Genomic DNA, 17,167 nt, shown 5'->3' with positions numbered 1-17,167 from the left:
AAAATTAAAACTTAAAAAAAAACATTAATACAAATTTGACCTTAAAATGAAAGAAAATTAAAATGTTAAAGAAACCTAATGAAATTAGAACTACTAAAAATTAAAGAAAATTAAAACTTAAAATGAAAATTAGAACTTACAAGCAATTAAAACGTAAAACATAAATGATAATTAGAACTTAAGAATTAAATTAAAAAAACCTAGACTTAGAATGTGAAATTTAGAACTTAAATATTAAAGAAAATTAAAACTTAATAAACGTAATGAAACTTTAGAATAAATTTAAAATTAAAAAAAAATTAAAACGTAAAGAAAATAAAATGAAATTAGAACTTAAAACATAATGAAAAATTGGAACTGTATAAAATGAAAGAAAATTCAAAACTTAAAAAAACTAGGCGAAAATTAACAACTTAAAGAAAAATTAAAACTTTAAAAAAAAAAATTTAGAACTTAAGATATATGAAAATTAAAACTTAAAATCTAATGAAGAGACAAAACAAAAAAAACATTAATAAATAAATAAATAAAAATGGAAGAGCTTTTAAGAGCCCCCTCCGTGGCCGGAGGGCTCATCCCTGAGCACCCGGAGCTCTCCTGCCCCGAGCGTTTCCGGGATGCGTGCCGGGTCACGTGGACTGCCCCGTTCCCTTGGAGACGGCTCCATGGGCGCATCCTCGGGGATGGCGCGGGCCGGGATGGCAGCGGGGCCGAGGGACCGCGGCCACACCGCCACCTCCGAACAGGTCTGCGGGCTCCGTCCCTGCCGGGGATCGCGGCCCGGGCTCCGTCCTTCCCGGGGATCGCGGCCCGGGGATCGCGGCCCGGGCTTTGTCCCTGCCGGGGATCGCATCCCGGGCTTTGTCCCGCTCCCGCTCGGTGCCGGGGCCGCGGGGGCGCCGGGAAGGTTTGAGGGGATCCCTCCGGACGCGGCTCGTCCCGGTTGGTTTTGGGGTGGAGGGTCGGGGGGGACGCGGGAGGAGCGGCCTGGAGAGGAGTGCGGGGGGGTGGGAACGGCCGGGAGAGGGGGTGGAGCCGCTCGGGGAGGGATGTGGGGTTGATTCCGGGAGAGGGATTACGGGAACGGCCGGGAGAGGGATGGAGGGATGTGGGATTGAGTCTGGGAGGGATGGGAACCGCTCGGGGAGGGATGTGGGGTTGATTCCGGGAGGGATGCGCGAGCAGCGGGGAGGGGGACGGGAGAGTCGCTCCGAGAGGGATGTAGGGTCAGCTCCGAGGGATGGAGGATCAGCTCGGAGAAGGACGCGGGATCAGCTCGGAGAAGGACGCGGGATCAGCTCCGAGAGGGATGTAGGGTCAGTTCTGAGAGGGATGTAGGGTCAGTTCTGAGAGGGATGTAGGGTCAGTTCTGAGAGGGATGTAGGGTCAGTTCTGAGAGGGATGTAGGGTCAGTTCTGAGAGGGATGTAGGATCAGCTCTGAGAGGGATGTAGGGTCAGTTCTGAGAGGGATGTAGGGTCAGCTCGGAGAAGGACGCAGGATCAGCTCCAGGAGGGATGTAGGAGCCACTCGGAGGGATCCGGGATCAGCTGGGAGAGGGGACACAGGAGGCGGCTCAGGCAGCGATGCAGGATCGGCTCACAGGGATGCAGGAACACCTCGGGCAGCGATGCAGGATCAGAGGGATGCGGGAGCAGCTCCCGGAGGGACGTAGGAGGCACCCGGAGAGGGACACAGGAGCAGCTGGAGGAGGGATGCAGGATCAGCCTGGAGAAGGACGCGGGATCAGCTGGAGAGGGATGCGGGATCAACTGGAGAGGGATGCAGGATCAGCCTGGAGAGGGATGCAGGATCAGATGGAGAGGGATGCAGGATCAGCCTGGAGAGGGATGCAGGATCAGCTGGAGAGGGATGCAGGATCAGCCTGGAGAGGGATGCAGGATCAGCTGGAGAGGGATGCAGGATCAACTGGAGAGGGATGCAGGATCAGCCTGGAGAGGGATGCGGGATCAGCTGGAGAGGGATGCGGGATCAGCCTGGAGAGGGATGCAGGATCAGCCTGGAGAGGGATGCAGGATCAGCCTGGAGAGGGATGCGGGATCAGCTGGAGAGGGATGCAGGATCAGCCTGGAGAGGATGCAGGATCAGCCTGGAGAGGGATGCGGTGTGGGTGTGGGTGCGGGTGCCTGCCCGAGCAGCCCGGGGCGGGGAGCACACCCAGCGCTCCCTTCCCATCCTTCCCGTGAGTCATCCCGGAGCAGGGCACAACAAAGTCCTTGGGAAGTGGGATCTCCCGCGGTGCCTTGTTCACCGTGAGGATCCTGTGAGTCGGTCACTGACTCCCACACGGGGTTCCCGGGGGAAACGGCCGCGTTTGCCCTGGTTTTGTGTAGTAAATAATGTGCGTGTTCGGCTGAGGGGGGGATGCAGAGGCACAGGAACAGCTCTGCCTGTGCCGCTGTCCCTGGGCAGGTGCTGCTGCTCCATTTCCCTGCTGGAGGAGCAGCTGAACGAGGCAGGTTTTGTGGGTTTTGTTGCACACAAAGAAATCGGCTGTTACATTAAAAAAAACAGTGCAGGTTTCGTGGTAAAATTGCTCAGAAACTCTCTAATCTGTGCAATAAATTGCATTTATTTTCACTAGCTGTTGTTACAGCGCTCAGGGATTTATTTTCCTCAGTCCTCATCTGTAAAATCCCAATTATCTGTGTGTATTCTCGGGGTTGTGATTGTTTTTTTAACTTCTCTTTATGTTTATTTCCGACCGTCTGAACAGAATCACTTTCAGCTCTTTTTAAAATTACTGCAAACCCGGTGAAATGAACGTTTAAATTTGTCCTTCCTGCTGCTGAAATCACCTCAGTTTGCAGTTTTGCAGAGGACAGAGCACAGAGATCAGTCCCTGAGCCCCCTGCCCAGGCACATGGTCGTTATCCCAGCAGCAGGAACGAGGCGTTGTCGGATCCAGACACGCTTGAAACGTTTCCCTTTGGCAAATATTTAGGCTGCTATTTTTGGATCGGAGGTTTTTAACCCACGTTGTTGGTGGATTAGAGGTTGGTTTGTGATTTTTCTCTGCCTGCCTTTGTGTCGGGGTTGGCTCTGGGCTGTTTGCTCCTGAGCAGCACCGGGCACAGGGAGAAGGGGCTGGGGCAGCTCCATGAAAGGCACGTGGAAAACACGGCTCAGAAATGAGCTGAACACGAGCCCAGGTGTGCTCAGGTGTGCCCAGGGGTGCCCAGGTGTGCCCAGGTGTGCTCAGGTGTGCTCAGGTGTGTCCAGGTGTACCCAGGTGTACTCAGGGGGTATCCAGGTGTGTCCAGGTGTGCCCAGGTGTGCTCAGGTGTGCCCAGGTGTGCCCAGGTGTGCTCAGGTGTGCCCAGGTGTGCCCAGGTGTGCTCAGGTGTGCTCAGGTGTGCCCAGGTGTGCCCAGGGGTGCTCAGGGGTGCCCAGGTGTGCCCAGGGGTGCCCAGGTGGGCAGGAGGCCAGTGGCCCCTGGGCTGTGCCAGGACTGCTGTGGCAGCAGGACCAGATTGGACAGGAGGAGGAATTTCCTGCTGGAAAGGGTGGTCAGGCCCTGGCAGGGGCTGCCCAGGGAGGTTTGGAGTGCCCAGCCCTGGAGGTGTCCCAGGAAGGCCTGGCTGTGGCACTCAGTGCTCTGGGCTGGGGACAGGGTGGGGATGGGGCACAGGGTGGGCTCAGTGTGATCCTGGAGGTGTTTTCCAGCCTGGCTGGGTCTGGGATTCTGGGATTGCCCAGGGAAGCAGAGGCAGTTTCTCATTCCCAGCCCACCAATAACCCCCCTGTTGAACAGGATAAGCCCAGGAAGTGGCTGTTTTCTCCTGTTTAACAAAGAGAACAAAGGAGGAGTCAATCTGACACACAAACTTCCTGCTTTCTCCTGGAAGTTGCTCCTATGAATTCAGCAGGAATGGGATGGTGAGATCCTGTGTGATGCTGCACTTGCACTCCCGTTTTGTAGGGAAAATCCTGCTGGCTCAGCACCCCCTTGGCTGTGTTTGCCCTTGGGGCTCTCATTGGAGGTGTGTCAGCTGCTATTTTTAAACAATTCCTAATTTTTCCTTGCAAATGCTCCGTCGGGAAGCGGCACATCCCAGGGAGGAGCTGTTTGTGCCTGGGAGGGCACAGGAGGCCGGGCAGGGAAGGGGGCAGTGCCCTCCTGAAGCCTCAGACACCCCTCATTTTAACTGCAGTGCAATAATATAAATGTCCATTTAAACTGGGCTGGAACGTGGTGTCGTGGTTTGGCTCCAGCTGGAACCAGAACCTCTGGGAGAAGGAGCAGGTGAGGGATGCAGGGACTGTGTTCTCTGCCCTCCAGGGATGGCCACAGACCTTCTGTTCTCAGCTTCGTTTCATTTGCATAATTAATTGGGCTGTACAGCCTGGAAATCCAGGTTAGCCCTGTTTTGGTTGGATTCTTTTTTTGTTCCTTGCTCCAAAAAGAAGCTGAGTGAAGCACCAGCAGCTCGGAGCTCTTCCTTGCTGGACGTGCCCTTGGACTTCAAACAGGCTCTTTTTATTTAACAGGCAACAAATTCCCACTTTTTCATGGAGTTCCCTTCTCTGGACACTCTCCATCCTTACATTTGTGTCTGATGGATCTTCCTGTGTCACGGACTTGCCTTTAGTCACTGTAAAAAACCCATGTGTATATCACAAACAAAGGTTTCCAAAACTTTTCCTGCTTGGAAGTTTTCCCCTCGTGGTTTTGGGCAGAAGAACTCGAAGCATCTCCACAGATGTTCCTACAATTGCATCCCAGTTCCCAGCCCATGGAGTGACTCACCACAGATGTTTGACCTCAGCCACAAATACAACAGAGGCCGGGAGGTTTCTCTGAATTACTTCCTGTGCAAAGCAGAAAATACCAACAAAAAAAAAATCAGGTATTGCCTGAAAAAGCTTTGAGGTTTCCAGTTAAAGAGTCAGGGGAGCTGCTCTGGGGCTCTCCTGCACCTCCCTCCCTGCAGCTCCTGCTCCTTGGATCTCCTTCTGTCTCCGCTCCTTCGCTGCGGTTTGGTTTTATTAGAAATAAAGCAGATTTATGTGCAGGCTGCCATCAAACCACCACATAATTGGCTGTTAAAGAGGAGGTTTGGGATTACGACTCTCTCTCGGTGAAAAGAACGTTTTCCAGCCTTTTGGCTGCTCTTGTGCCTCTTCCCTGGAGCGTCCCTGAAGCTTTCCAGCCTCCCTCTGGAGCTGCAGCCCCTGGGATGGAGTGCAATTCCAGCAGGATGAAGCCTGTTTGTGTCCCTGCTTTGTTAATTCTGTGGAAATTAACAGACTCTCTCTGCTGTGAGTTTTATTTTTCGTTATCATTATCAGCTCTCACAATTCTTCAACAGCTTTGCCTTTCCTTTCCTTGGCCTGCCTTGGTGCCTCCCGTGGCACAGACTCATTGATCCTGCATCTGCCCCCTCAGGCACCCAGGAGAGGGGGGAGGCAGCAGGAGATGGTTATTTAGATTTGAATAATAACTAAAGGGCCTCGGTTATGAGCTTGGTTATATAATGCACACTGCACAAAAGAAGCTGTTCCTTCATTTCCACCTCCCTGGTGATGGTTTCTGAGCACTTGGGGGATGAGAGTTCATCCAGCAAATGACAGGAAGAGAATTCTTCCCCTTAAATAGTGCATGGGATTTGCTCAGGAGGGAGGACATTGGACAGAAAGTGCTGGGTGCTGTCAAGTGTGTGCTGTGACCTCCTCCTCTCGGGGCTGATGAGCCTCAAAGCACGTGGGGACCCAACCTGAGCGACTTCCACGAGTGTTCCAGGGAGCTGGGGAGCTCCTCAGGCAAAGGGAGCAGAGCAGCAGGGGAAGGGTTTGGACTGTGGGGTTAGGTTTGGGTGTTGTGGAGAAATTCTTGGCTGGGAGGAGTGGGGAGACCCAGAGAAGCTGTGGCTGCCCCTGGACCCCTGGAAGTGTCCCAGGCCAGGCTGGATGGGGCGTGGAGCAACCTGGGCTGGTGGGAGGTGTCCCTGCCCATGGCAGGGGGTGGGATGGGAATCTTTCCCACCTTCCAAGGGTCTGGCCACGTCTGAACTGCTCACTGGGAGTCGTTCCTGGCTCCTGCTCACTCCCAAACTCCTCCCAGGAATTGTTTGGGGAAGGGCTGTTTAGCAGGGCCCAGAACTGCCCTGGGGTTTGCTGACCATCACTCCTGCCTGGACAGTTGTGATTTCTGGGGAGGTTCTTGAGGCAGAAGAATCGAAAAATCCCTCCTCAGCAGCTGGTTCCAGAATACTTTGCATTTAAATATTCATTTAAATATTTAAAAATTAATTTAAATATTTTTATATATTTTAAAGGGTTGGTGTTGGGTTTTTTTTTTTCACAACTCTTGGGAGCATCTCAGAAGGGGGGGTTTTAAACTGGAAGTTTTGGTAGAATGGGGTTGAGCTGCACTGCAGGGCCACAGGAGCAGATCTCACCCAGGGCAGATGTGACAGAGCAGATGTGACACAGAGCAGATCTCTCTGCTCCAGTGCTGCTGTGGATCCTGGCTCCATGAATAATTCAGGTCCTCATCCTCCTCTCATGATCAAGGTGATGTTTCTGTCCTGGTTGTACCAGCAAACACGGCCCCATCCTGACAGGTGTTTTCAAGAGATGTTCCCTAAAAATAGAGAAACAGCCTCAAGAAATTCTGGGGCCTGGGAAAGGCTTTATTGGGCTTGGTGAGAACATGGAATCACAGAGTCACTGAGCTTGGAAAAGACCTCCAGGATCACCGAGCCCAAACTTTGACCAATCTCCACCTTGAAATCCCTTAACAAGCTGTTCCTGATTTTTTCCTTTGCCTTTATCACTGTTAGCAAGGATTGAGCTGGAAAATTTGGGATGCTGGTAGTTACAGAACTGGGGGGGACTGGTGGAAACGTCCCACAGTGCTGCTAAAACCAGACAGCAGATGGTGAATTGCATCCACTGCCTTATTAGAGGAGTCTTACAAAATACTGAGGAGGTGTTTGTGTGTTTGAGGAAATCCTGTGCCCCTCCCAGAGGAAAATCCCAGCCAACATCCATGGAAATGTGGCTGGAAAACCCAGCTTTGTTTGCAAAAGCTGCTGCTCGTGGGAGGTGTTTCTGTCAGAGCAGCACGGGGGGGTTGTGGTGTGTGTGGGGCAGGAGGATGCAGGGCTGGGAAGGGAATGTTTGGGAGAACAGGGGGATTTGTGGTGGGTGGGGAGCAGGAGGATGCAGGGCTGGGAATGTTTGGGAGAACAGGGGGGGTTGTGTGGGGCAGGAGGATCCAAGGCTGGGAAGGGAATGTTTGGGAGAACAGGGGGGTTTGTGGTGGATGTGGGGCAGGAGGATGCAGGGCTGGGAAGGGAATGTTTGGGAGAACAGGGGGGTTTGTGGTGGGTGTGGGGCAGGAGGATCCAAGGCTGGGAAGGGAATGTCTGGAGAACAGGGGGGTTTGTGGTGGATGTGGGGCAGGAGAGGAGGATGCAGGGCTGGGAAGGGAATGTCTGGAGAACAGGAGGGTTTGTGGTGGGTGTGGGGCAGGAGGATGCAGGGCTGGGAAGGGAATGTTTGGGAGAACAGGGGGGTTGTGGTGGGTATGGGGCAGGAGGATGCAGGGCTGGGAAGGGAATGTTTGGGAGAACAGGGGGATTTGTGGTGGGTGTGGGGCAGGAGGATGCAGGGCTGGGAAGGGAATGTTTGGGAGAACAGGGGGGTTTGTGGTGGGTGTGGGTGGGACATTCCCGGTGCTCGGTCGAGGGGAAGTAACTCGGGAGCTGAGGAGGGGAGGGAGAGCCCCGCTAATTAACTGCTCGTTACCATGGATGTGCTTGCCCGGGCACCGGCACAATAAAGGGCTCCCAAATTCCCCCCGGGGGCACGTCCCAGCTCTCCAGCTCGGGATCGTCCCGTTCCTGCTTCCCTGTGTACAGCAGGAATTTCCTTTTCCAAAGGAAGGGTCTCACAACCAGATCCCTTCCCGGTGAAATGTTGTGTTTGGAGGCACATGAACATAAACATAAATTATTGCTGGGCAGTCAGTCCAGGGTGAGGGTGAGAAGGGAAGTGGTTTTCCCTCCTCTCCTGCCTGGAGAAGGAGGCAGGAATTCGTGCAGGGAGTGTGTCCTCTGCGATTGCAGGTGTTTGACATCCAGGGGATGTTTTTTGGTGGTGGTTTGATTCCCTGGATTGCTGGGCTCTGAAAATGAAATAAGCTGGGCAGCCTTGGGGTGATTTCTGGCGTTTGCACATCCAGAAGAGGAGCAGGATGAGGGTGCTGAGCAGGGAATGCCAGGGGAGCCAAAGGCTGCAAACAGGTCCAGCTCCCCCTGTGCCCCTGTGCTGCAGGAAACTGGAGCATTCCTGGGAATGCATTTCAGGGTTAACTGCAGGGAATCTGAGTGCAAAGGTGATGGCAAATACAGACCTGTGGGGACTGTAATCCCTGTTCCAGGAGAGTTGGAGAGGGGCCTGGGACAGGACACTGGGAATGGCTTCCCACTGCCAGAGGGCAGGGAGAGATGGGAGACTGGGAAGGAATTCCTGGCTGGGAGGGTGGGGAGGCCCTGGCACAGGTTGCCCAGAGAAGCTGTGGCTGCCCCTGGATCCCTGGAAGTGTCCAAGGCCAGGTTGGACGGGGCTTGGAGCAACCTGGGCTGGTGGGAGGTGTCCCTGCCCATGGCAGGGGTGGGACTGGATGGACTTCAAGCCTCATTTCAGAGGTTGGTGGATGTCTTTGGGTGTCCCTGGAGGGTAAATGTGGGCAAATATTGATTCCATGGCTGGGGCTGCTGGAGTTCTCCTGTCCCAGCAGCTCAGATCCAGTGGCAGAGCTGTCCAGGACGTTCCCTCTGGCTCCCCTGCACACACACCAGCACCCAGGTGGCCTCAGCACCCTGGCTCTGGGAAACTCTCAGGGTTTAAGGATGCAAATAAGTGGCTCATCAGTCCATGGCTGGGTTTCATGGGACAGGGAGGAACACGAGGCTCTATCCACTTGTTTATCCCAACCCACTTGATCCTGTTAAACTGAACCCCAGGCAGGTGGTGTGTGTGGTGGTTGTACCAGTGGGTGCTGCTTGTAGTAAACCTTTGCTTCAGTTCTTTAAACATTTGAAAGAACTGCCCTCATTCAAATGGTTCCTGCATTTGCTTGAACTGCTCAGCAGTGCCTAAGGTGAGTTGTGCAGTCAGAAATGTTGATTTTATCTCCCTTTTAGGGTGACAACAGGGATTGTGAAAAGCACCAGAGCAGGCCAAGCTCTTCAGGTGCCACCAGCTGAAGCAATTCCTGCTGCTGCCCTTGGCCTGGCAGTGTCACAGGGCACAGGGAAGGGCTTTTCCCAAGAGATGGGTCATTCCCTTTTCATTTTTTAGGTCACTAACAGGCACAAACGTTTCCCTTGCAGCCCTGCCCGGCCCGTGAGTAACATGAACGAGGCCATGGTGACCCACGTGTCCTCCGGAGCACCCACACCCACCAAGAGGTACCTCTGCACTGGGGGGGATTCCTGTGGCCAGGGGTGGGGTACAGAGTGTTCCATCCCTTCTGATCCATCCAGGGGTGGGATACAGAGTGTTCCATCCCTCCTCACCCATCCAGGGGTGGGATACAGAGTGTTTCATCCCTTCTGATCCATCCAGGGATGGGATACAGAGTGTTTCATCCCTCCTCACCCATCCAGAGTGTTCCATCCCTCCTCACCCAGGGATGGGGTACAGAGTGTTCCATCCCTTCTGATCCATCCAGGGGTGGGATACAGAGTGTTTCATCCCTCCTCACCCTGGAATACAGAGTGTTCCATCCCTCCTCACCCTGGAATACAGAGTGTTCCATCCCTCCTCACCCATCCAGGGGTGGGATACAGAGTGTGGGCAGGGATGGGATACAGAGTGTTCCATCCCTTCTGATCCATCCAGGGATGGGATACAGAGTGTTTCATCCCTTCTGATCCATCCAGGGATGGGATACAGAGTGTTTCATCCCTTCTGATCCATCCAGGGATGGGATACAGAGTGTTTCATCCCTCCTCACCCTGGAATACAGAGTGTTTCATCTCTTCTGATCCATCCAGGGATGGGGTACAGAGTGTTCCATCCCTCCTCACCCATCCAAGGATGGGATACAGAGTGTTCCATCCCTCCTCACCTATCCAGGGATGGGATACAGAGTGTTCCATCCCTTCTGATCCATCCAGGGATGGGATACAGTGTTCCATCCCTCCTCACCCATCCCAGAGCTCTGCAGGGCGGGTGTGGGGCAGCCTGGAGAGCATGAATCCTTCACAGGGATCTCTCTGTTCTCCCCAGAGAGGGGTTTTCATTTACTGAGTCCCTGTTGTTACACGAGCGTGGCTGGGGAAACACGGGAACAGCATTAAAGAGGTTTTTGTCTCCCTTTTTAAGTGGGACATGACTTGCCAAGCCCTGCTGGGAAAGGCTGGTCTTGCTGTGTCATGGGCTGCTCTCCCTGCCCAGGGTGATTCTGTTCTGCTGGGAACAATCCCATGGTGGTGGCCCCACGTTCTCCACCCCACACACAGCTCAGCCCCCAGAGCTCCCCAGAGCTCCCCACGTCTACCAGGGGTGTTCAGGGTGGAGCTGAGTTCGGGTTTGTATTTGCTTGGTGATATTTATGTAAATTACTGTGGGGATGGGGGTCTGTAAGGAGCACAAAGCTCCCTGAAGGGTGTGTTTGCACTTTCCTGCCTCGTGAAGGGAGAGCAGGGAGGTGGGGGCTGTGCTTGGCAAAGCTGTGAATGGGTGGATGTCCCTGCAGGGAATGAGGAGCTGAACTGTCACTGTGTCAGTGGCAAGGGGGGCTCCAGAGGCAAAGCAGAGCTGCATTTCCAGCAGGCAGAACCAAGATCCATGGACTTTCCTTCTGCTGTCCTTGACAAAACAAGTCAGTCATGTCTGAGGGTTCTGTGTGCCTGTGTTAAAGTTATCCCCAGATCTGCCTGTAGCTCATTCCCTGGGGTGTCTGCCAGCCCTGCCAGGTGTGCAGTCACTGTGGGACCTCAAATAGGGGTGTGGGGAGTCCCCATCACTTTCCAGGTGCAGTTGGACAAGGGTCAGATAACCTTTCCTAGGATCCTTCCCCATCAAAGGTGGGACCAGACAAGCTTGGGATTCTCTGGGAGGAATTTCCTGCTGGAAAGGGTGGTCAAGCACTGGCAGGGGCTGCCCAGGGAGGTTTGGAGTGCCCAGCCCTGGAGGTGTCCCAGGAAGGCCTGGCTGTGGCACTCAGTGCTCTGGGCTGGGGACAAGGTGGGGATGGGGCACAGGGGGGATCCATGGGCTGGGAGGGCTTTTCCAACCCCAGTGATCCCAAGATTCTGTGAAATGCTCCTTTTGCTGACTGAGGCTGGGAGAGCAGGCAGTTCCCAAATCCAGGGCTTTTACACATTCCCATGGGCAGCAGCATAACCTCATTTATTGGGGTGCAGACACCCCTGGGCTGGGCTTTGCAGAGCCTCTCTCTGGGGTTCCCTTGATGTGGTGTAAGACAAGAGTCACCTCCAGCTCTGGGCCAGGGAAGCTCCTGCCCTGGGGACACGTGTCCTCTGTGCACACAAGCTCCAGATGTTTCCTGAGGAGCAGCATCTGCCAGGTTCTCCTGCAGCCTCCTCCTCCTCCTCCATGAAGGGTCTCCCTGGCTGGAATGGTCCCCCCTCTGTCCCCTCTGAAGGGCAGTGACAGTCCAGGTGGGCATCACTCACCCTCTCCCTTCATTTCTCCCTCGTGGTTTAACCTTTTTTTCCCCATTTTCCTGTCCAACCCGGGTGATTCTCCCTTTCCAGAATCCCTGGATTCCGCAGTCCTGGAGCCCCTCTTGGTGCCTGGGGGTGACCCTGGGCCCTCCTGTGCTGCTCTGGCTCACCAGCCTCTCACCCCTGTCCAGCACAGGATGAGTTTCATGGAATAATTTGTTCCCAGGAGCCATCCCTGCTCTGCTTCCTTCCCTTCCCAGGGCTCTCTCTCAGGCTGTGTCTGCTGTGTCTGCACCAGTCCTGTCTGAGCTGGAAGGGGAACCCACAGGAACAAACACTTGGTTACCAAAGAGCAAATGAGAGGGTTCCAGTGCTGGCTTTGTGCTTTATGCTGGCACTGGTGCTAAAAAGTGCATTTTACCCAAGGAAACCGGGGTTTGAACCTTTCATGTCAACACACCCAGAAACTCCTTCCAGATGCATCTCTCACACCTTCCTCTGCCAGCTGTGCTCCTGTGCCCCTGGGGCAGGGCCTTGCCCACCCTTTTCCCTCTTAGTTTGAGAAGGGAGAGTGATCCCTGGGAATCAGTTCTCATTTGCCAACTCAGGCCTCTTGCCTCTGTAGGGGGGAGCTGAGTGAGAGCATCAAAAAACCTGGATGGTAACAAAAATGGGCTCCTTCAGCCCCTGGGGCCCGTCCTGGGCCACAGCCACTGCCCAGGGAGGCCCCAGGGAACTGCAGGAGCTGGAATTCTGCAACCCCCACAGATGAACAGAGGTGACTGCTCGTTTCAGAGCACTGAACTCTTCTGTTTTCTGATAAATAACCCTTCCCCCAGTGACCAAAGGGGGATGAAGACCTTTGCAGCACATACCCTGTACAGATCCCATCCCACAAAGGCTTGGACCTTGGAATAAACCTGGAATGAACATGGAATGAACAGCAAAGGAGCGACCTGGCACTGCAAAAGGATTGTTGTGTCATCCTTGGCCTGCAGTTTGCTCTTCCCAGGAGGTGAGACCATTCCAGAGGTCTGGAATGGCACCAGGCCTGGCCAGAGCCAAGCTTTAGGAAGCCAGAACACGTCTGAGTTTGAGGCATCAGGAGAGATCCTGGGTCAGTGTGTCACTCTCTGTGTCACTGCTCCCATCTCAGCACCTCCCTCACCCCTCTGCAAGGATCCCAGGCTGCTGGGATGAAGGTTTGCTTCCTCCCCCAGGTTCTGCAGGAGTTCATGGCAGGAGGATCCTTCTCCCTATTCCTGCTCATCCCAAGGAATATGGGAACACTGCAAAATTCATTAAAGGAGGCCGAGACAGCTGGGGAAATGTGATGCTAAAGGAGCATTATCTGTTCAGTTCATTAAGGGAGGGAGAGGTGGGGATTTCTGGCTATGTGACAATAATGAATAAATGGAGATATCATGGAATCATGGAATGGTTTGGGTGGGAAGGGACCTTAAATGAATCCAGTCCCACCCCCTGCCATGGGCAGGGACACCTCCCACCAGCCCAAGTTGCTCCAAGCCCCATCCAACCTGGCCTGGGACACTTCCAGGGATCCAGGGGCAGCCACAGCTTCTCTGGGCAACCTGTGCCAGGGTCTCACCACCCTCCCAGCCAGGAATTCCTTCCCAATGTCCCATCTCTCCCTGCCCTGTGGCAGTGGGAAGCCATTCCCTGTGTCCTGGCCCTCCATCCCTTGTCCCCAGTCCCTCTCCAGCTCTCCTGGAGCCCCTTTAGGCTCTGCAAGGGGCTCCAAGGTCTCCCTGGATCCTTCCCTTCTCCAGCTGAGCACCCCCAGCTCTCCCAGCCTGGCCCCAGAGCAGAGGGGCTCCAGCCCTGGCAGCATCCCCGCGGCCTCCTCTGGACTCTCTGCAGCAGCTCCACGTCCTTGTGCTGCTGTTGCCCAGGGCTGGAGGCAGCTCTGCAGGGGGGTCTCAGCTGAGGGGGCACAGGGGCAGATCCCCCCTGCCCTGCTGCCCACCATCCCTGTGGGATCAGCCCAGGGCAGGGGGATTTCTGGGTGTGACTCTTGTCCCCCCTCCACCCTGGGTGGGAGCAGCACCTGGCACTCAGCAGTGACAGGGAAGCTGAAATCCTTGGCTCTTGCCTCAGCTTGCAGGAGGCCCCGTGTGTCCCTCAGCACCTGCCCCTGTGCCTGGGATCACATTTCCCGGGGGTTTGAGCTGCCCTGACTGGAGCTGGGATGTGCTGGAGGGTTCCTGGGCCATCCATCACCCTGTCAGCCTGTCAGGGTGGGGCAGCACGTGGCCCTGTCTTTGTGCCCTCCTTTCCTCCCCTCCAGCCTGGAGAAGGGGCAGGTGGCAGCAGTTAATGACAGGGTGAGGGGAGGAGGGAGAAATGGGCTTTTCCCCCTCCCTGTTCCTGTGCTGTCAGCTCCCACTGTCTGATCTCACTGTCCTGCCCAGGATTTACTGCAGCTCCTCTTGCCCCAGGTTAATCCCTGATGTGAGGGCTCATCAGGGACTGAAATTAGGGGCCTCATTTCCCTGGCTGGAGGCACTGTCAGGTCTTGGCAGCTCCAGATGGATCCAGGGGGGTCGCTCTGGGTGCTCCTGGGAGCTGGATGGGGTTTGGAGCTGCATTTCCATGTGCTGGGCCCCTTCAAACTGCCCACTGCTCACTTGGCTCCTGTCTGAGAGCCAGGTTTGTTCATAAAATTATAATGTATTTTCTATACCATAATCAGTGATGGATGAAAATGTTAGAAGTTGTGTTTTTCCCTGTCTGGAGACACAGAATTCCTCCTGAGGACAGAAAGGATTGGGCTCAACCCACCCTTGAGTGTCCTCAGTCCTGAAAAGGGACCGAAAGGGCATCAGCAAAACTGGATTAGAAAACTCCTTTTGTCATTTCCTGCTTTTAAGAACGTGGAAATAACCTCCCTTTGACCACTGGTTTTTTGGGGGGGAATAGGCCTGAACTGAAAGAACAGGATTTTAATGCCTTGAATTGACTTCTTTTTGTGAACTAAAAAGCAAAAAAACCAAACAAACCAGAGGAGCCCCCCCCCTCAGTGCTCCTGCTCAGTCTGCCAGAGGAACATCCATCACTTCCAGCCTCCTCATCCTCTGCTTTCAGTGGGGAAAAACATCCAGAGGGGCACTGAGCTGCAGCTCCAACCTCTCAGTGCTGGGTTGGGCAGGAGGCAGGAGCTCTCTGGGTTGGGCAGGAGAAAGGAGCTCTCTCTCTGTGTTGGGCAGGAGGCAGGAGCTCTCTGTGTTGGGCAGGAGCTCTCTGTGCTGTGCAAGACTCTCTGTGTTGGGCAGGAGCTCTCTGTGCTGTGCAGGACTCTCTGTGTTGGGCAGGAGGCAGGAGCTCTCTGTGCTGTGCAGGAGCTCTCTCTCTGTGTTGTGCAGGAGGCAGGAGCTCTCTCTCTGTGTTGTGCAGGAGGCAGGAGCTCTCTCTCTGTGCTGTGCAGGAGGCAGGAGCTCTCTGCCATCCCCAGAGTGCTGCAGACAGATTGGGATCAGGGGGAGCTGGTTCTGGGCAGGGCAGAGCTGTGGGAGCAGCTGGGGGGGGTTCCACATCTGGGATGTAACTCCTCAGTTCTGGTATTTTCCACCTTCCAAAGTGAAGGTTTCCAAAGGAAAAAGGCCAATGGATCCTCTGGCACGTTCAGTGGGAGGGTGTTGAGCCAGGTGGGAGCTCTGGGTGTTTATTGGCAGGTTTATAAAAAGGGGAGGTTTGAATGCAGCCCTGGTGGTGTTTGTTCCTGTGGTCACAGAATCCCTGAGGTTGGAAAAGCCCTCCCAGCCCATGGATCCCCCCTGTGCCCCATCCCCACCTTGTCCAGAGCACTGAGTGCCACAGCCAGGCCTTCCTGGGACACCTCCAGGGCTGGGCACTCCAAACCTCCCTGGGCAGCCCCTGCCAGTGCCTGACCACCCTTTCCAGGGAGGAATTCCTTCCAGAGAAACCTGTCCCCAGTTAGGTCTAAACACCCCCCCACACTGTTTGTTCTCTCAGGAGCCACACTCAGCCCGGGGGTTGTGCAGCATCTTCTACATTTACACCCATGACAGAAGTTAAATATGTTTTCTTCCTTGTTCAGAAGGCTCCAGGGAGACCTTGGAGCCCCTTGCAGAGCCTAAAGGGGCTCCAGGAGAGCTGGAGAGGGACTGGGGACAAGGCATGGAGGGACAGGACACAGGGAATGGCTTCCCACTGCCAGAGGGCAGGGAGAGATGGGAGATTGGGAAGGAATTCCTGGCTGGGAGGGTGGGGAGGCCCTGGCCCAGGTTGCCCAGAGAAGGAGCCTCCAGCACTGGGTGTTCAGGGACCAACAGCTGCTCCTTGGGCTGAGAAAGGTCTTCAAACAGAACTCCTGTTGAACACCAGGCCTATAAAAGCTGTCACCAGTGATACAACAAACCCCTGCATCCTTGTTTCTGATTTCTGAGGAGACCATTTGGTCTGTTTTTGGTCAGGTGAAACGTTGTTCTTACGGCCTAAAATCACAATTATTTGTGACTTAAGAGCTGGGGGTGGAAGGGACACGATGTCACCTGCCTGGAGGATGTTCCAAAGCCACCTTTTTGCAGAGGTTTAGTTTCCACCAACCCTGACTTGGATTATTTTCAGCCTCCTGCTGCTGAGCCCACTGGTGCTCTGCTGTTCCTCACCTCTCACAGCCCTCCTGCCTTGGTGTGGTCTGTCCCTGTTTAGCTCTGCTCTGTCCAGCACCCCTGAGCACCCCCTGAGTTCTGTTTGCAGATGTGGGCACAGCTGGGCACTTCCCAGCCCTCTGATCAGACCCCCCAAAACCTTCCCCCACCCTCAGCTCCCACGGGTGGGTTCCAGAACATTGGATGTCACTGACACTGTCCCGGGGGTTGTTCAAGTTCTGTAACCCACAGGGGTTTTTTTATTTGCTTGGCAGCTCAATTTATCTTCCAGCAACTTCCAGTGTGCCTTTTTCCCCTTTGTCCCTGTGTCCACATTCACCTCTCCAGCATCTCCTGCCTGTCCAGGCCCCAGTTCCAGCTGGGAGTGGCTGGAATTCCTGTCACTGCCCACTCTGCCCTTTCCCTTGGACACAGCTGGAGCACATTCCTGTTCTTCTCTTCTGCTTCCTCCACCTCTGTGATCCCCAGAGATCCCAGAGCCACTTTAGCCATCATTTTAGCCCCAAAGAAGGTTGTGGGGAGGAGAGTTCAGGAGCAGGAGCCCGGGTGGACCTGGCACTGGTTGCTGGGGAGGTGTAGCCAAGGTGTGTCGTGCCATGAGTCACAGCACATCCCACAATGCCCTGTACAGACCCACCTGGCACCAAAACAGGCTCTATTTTTAGCAAAGGGATAAAAACACCTCTCTGTGAGAGGGAGGGGAGATCCCAGCTCCAGGTGATGGTGCTCAGTGGTGCTGATGAGAGAGGGAGGGAGGCAGGAGGAGGAGGAGGAGGAGGGAGGGTGGATGGATGGGACAGGCTCACTGTGGTGCATCCCAGCTGCTCCACACACAAACCCAGTGTTT

At 54.5% G+C, this 17,167-nt stretch overlaps 1 protein-coding gene across 1 annotated transcript in view; it reads left to right on the top strand.

The window, feature by feature from the left end:
• The first annotated feature begins 9,205 nt into the window (after positions 1-9,205).
• The window catches only part of LOC116784364 (dystrobrevin beta-like), a 38,057-nt gene continuing 30,095 nt past the window's right edge, over positions 9,206-17,167 (top strand). The window contains exons 1-2 of the mRNA XM_032682921.1: positions 9,206-9,224; positions 9,365-9,442. Coding sequence (XP_032538812.1) covers positions 9,387-9,442 — 56 coding nt within the window. The 5' untranslated portion in view covers positions 9,206-9,224; positions 9,365-9,386. The remainder of the gene's footprint in view (positions 9,225-9,364; positions 9,443-17,167) is intronic.

The sequence above is a fragment of the Chiroxiphia lanceolata genome, chromosome 3 (assembly GCF_009829145.1).
Source record: "Chiroxiphia lanceolata isolate bChiLan1 chromosome 3, bChiLan1.pri, whole genome shotgun sequence".
NCBI classification, from domain to species: domain Eukaryota; kingdom Metazoa; phylum Chordata; class Aves; order Passeriformes; family Pipridae; genus Chiroxiphia; species Chiroxiphia lanceolata.
This window is presented reverse-complemented; position numbering and strand designations above follow the sequence as displayed.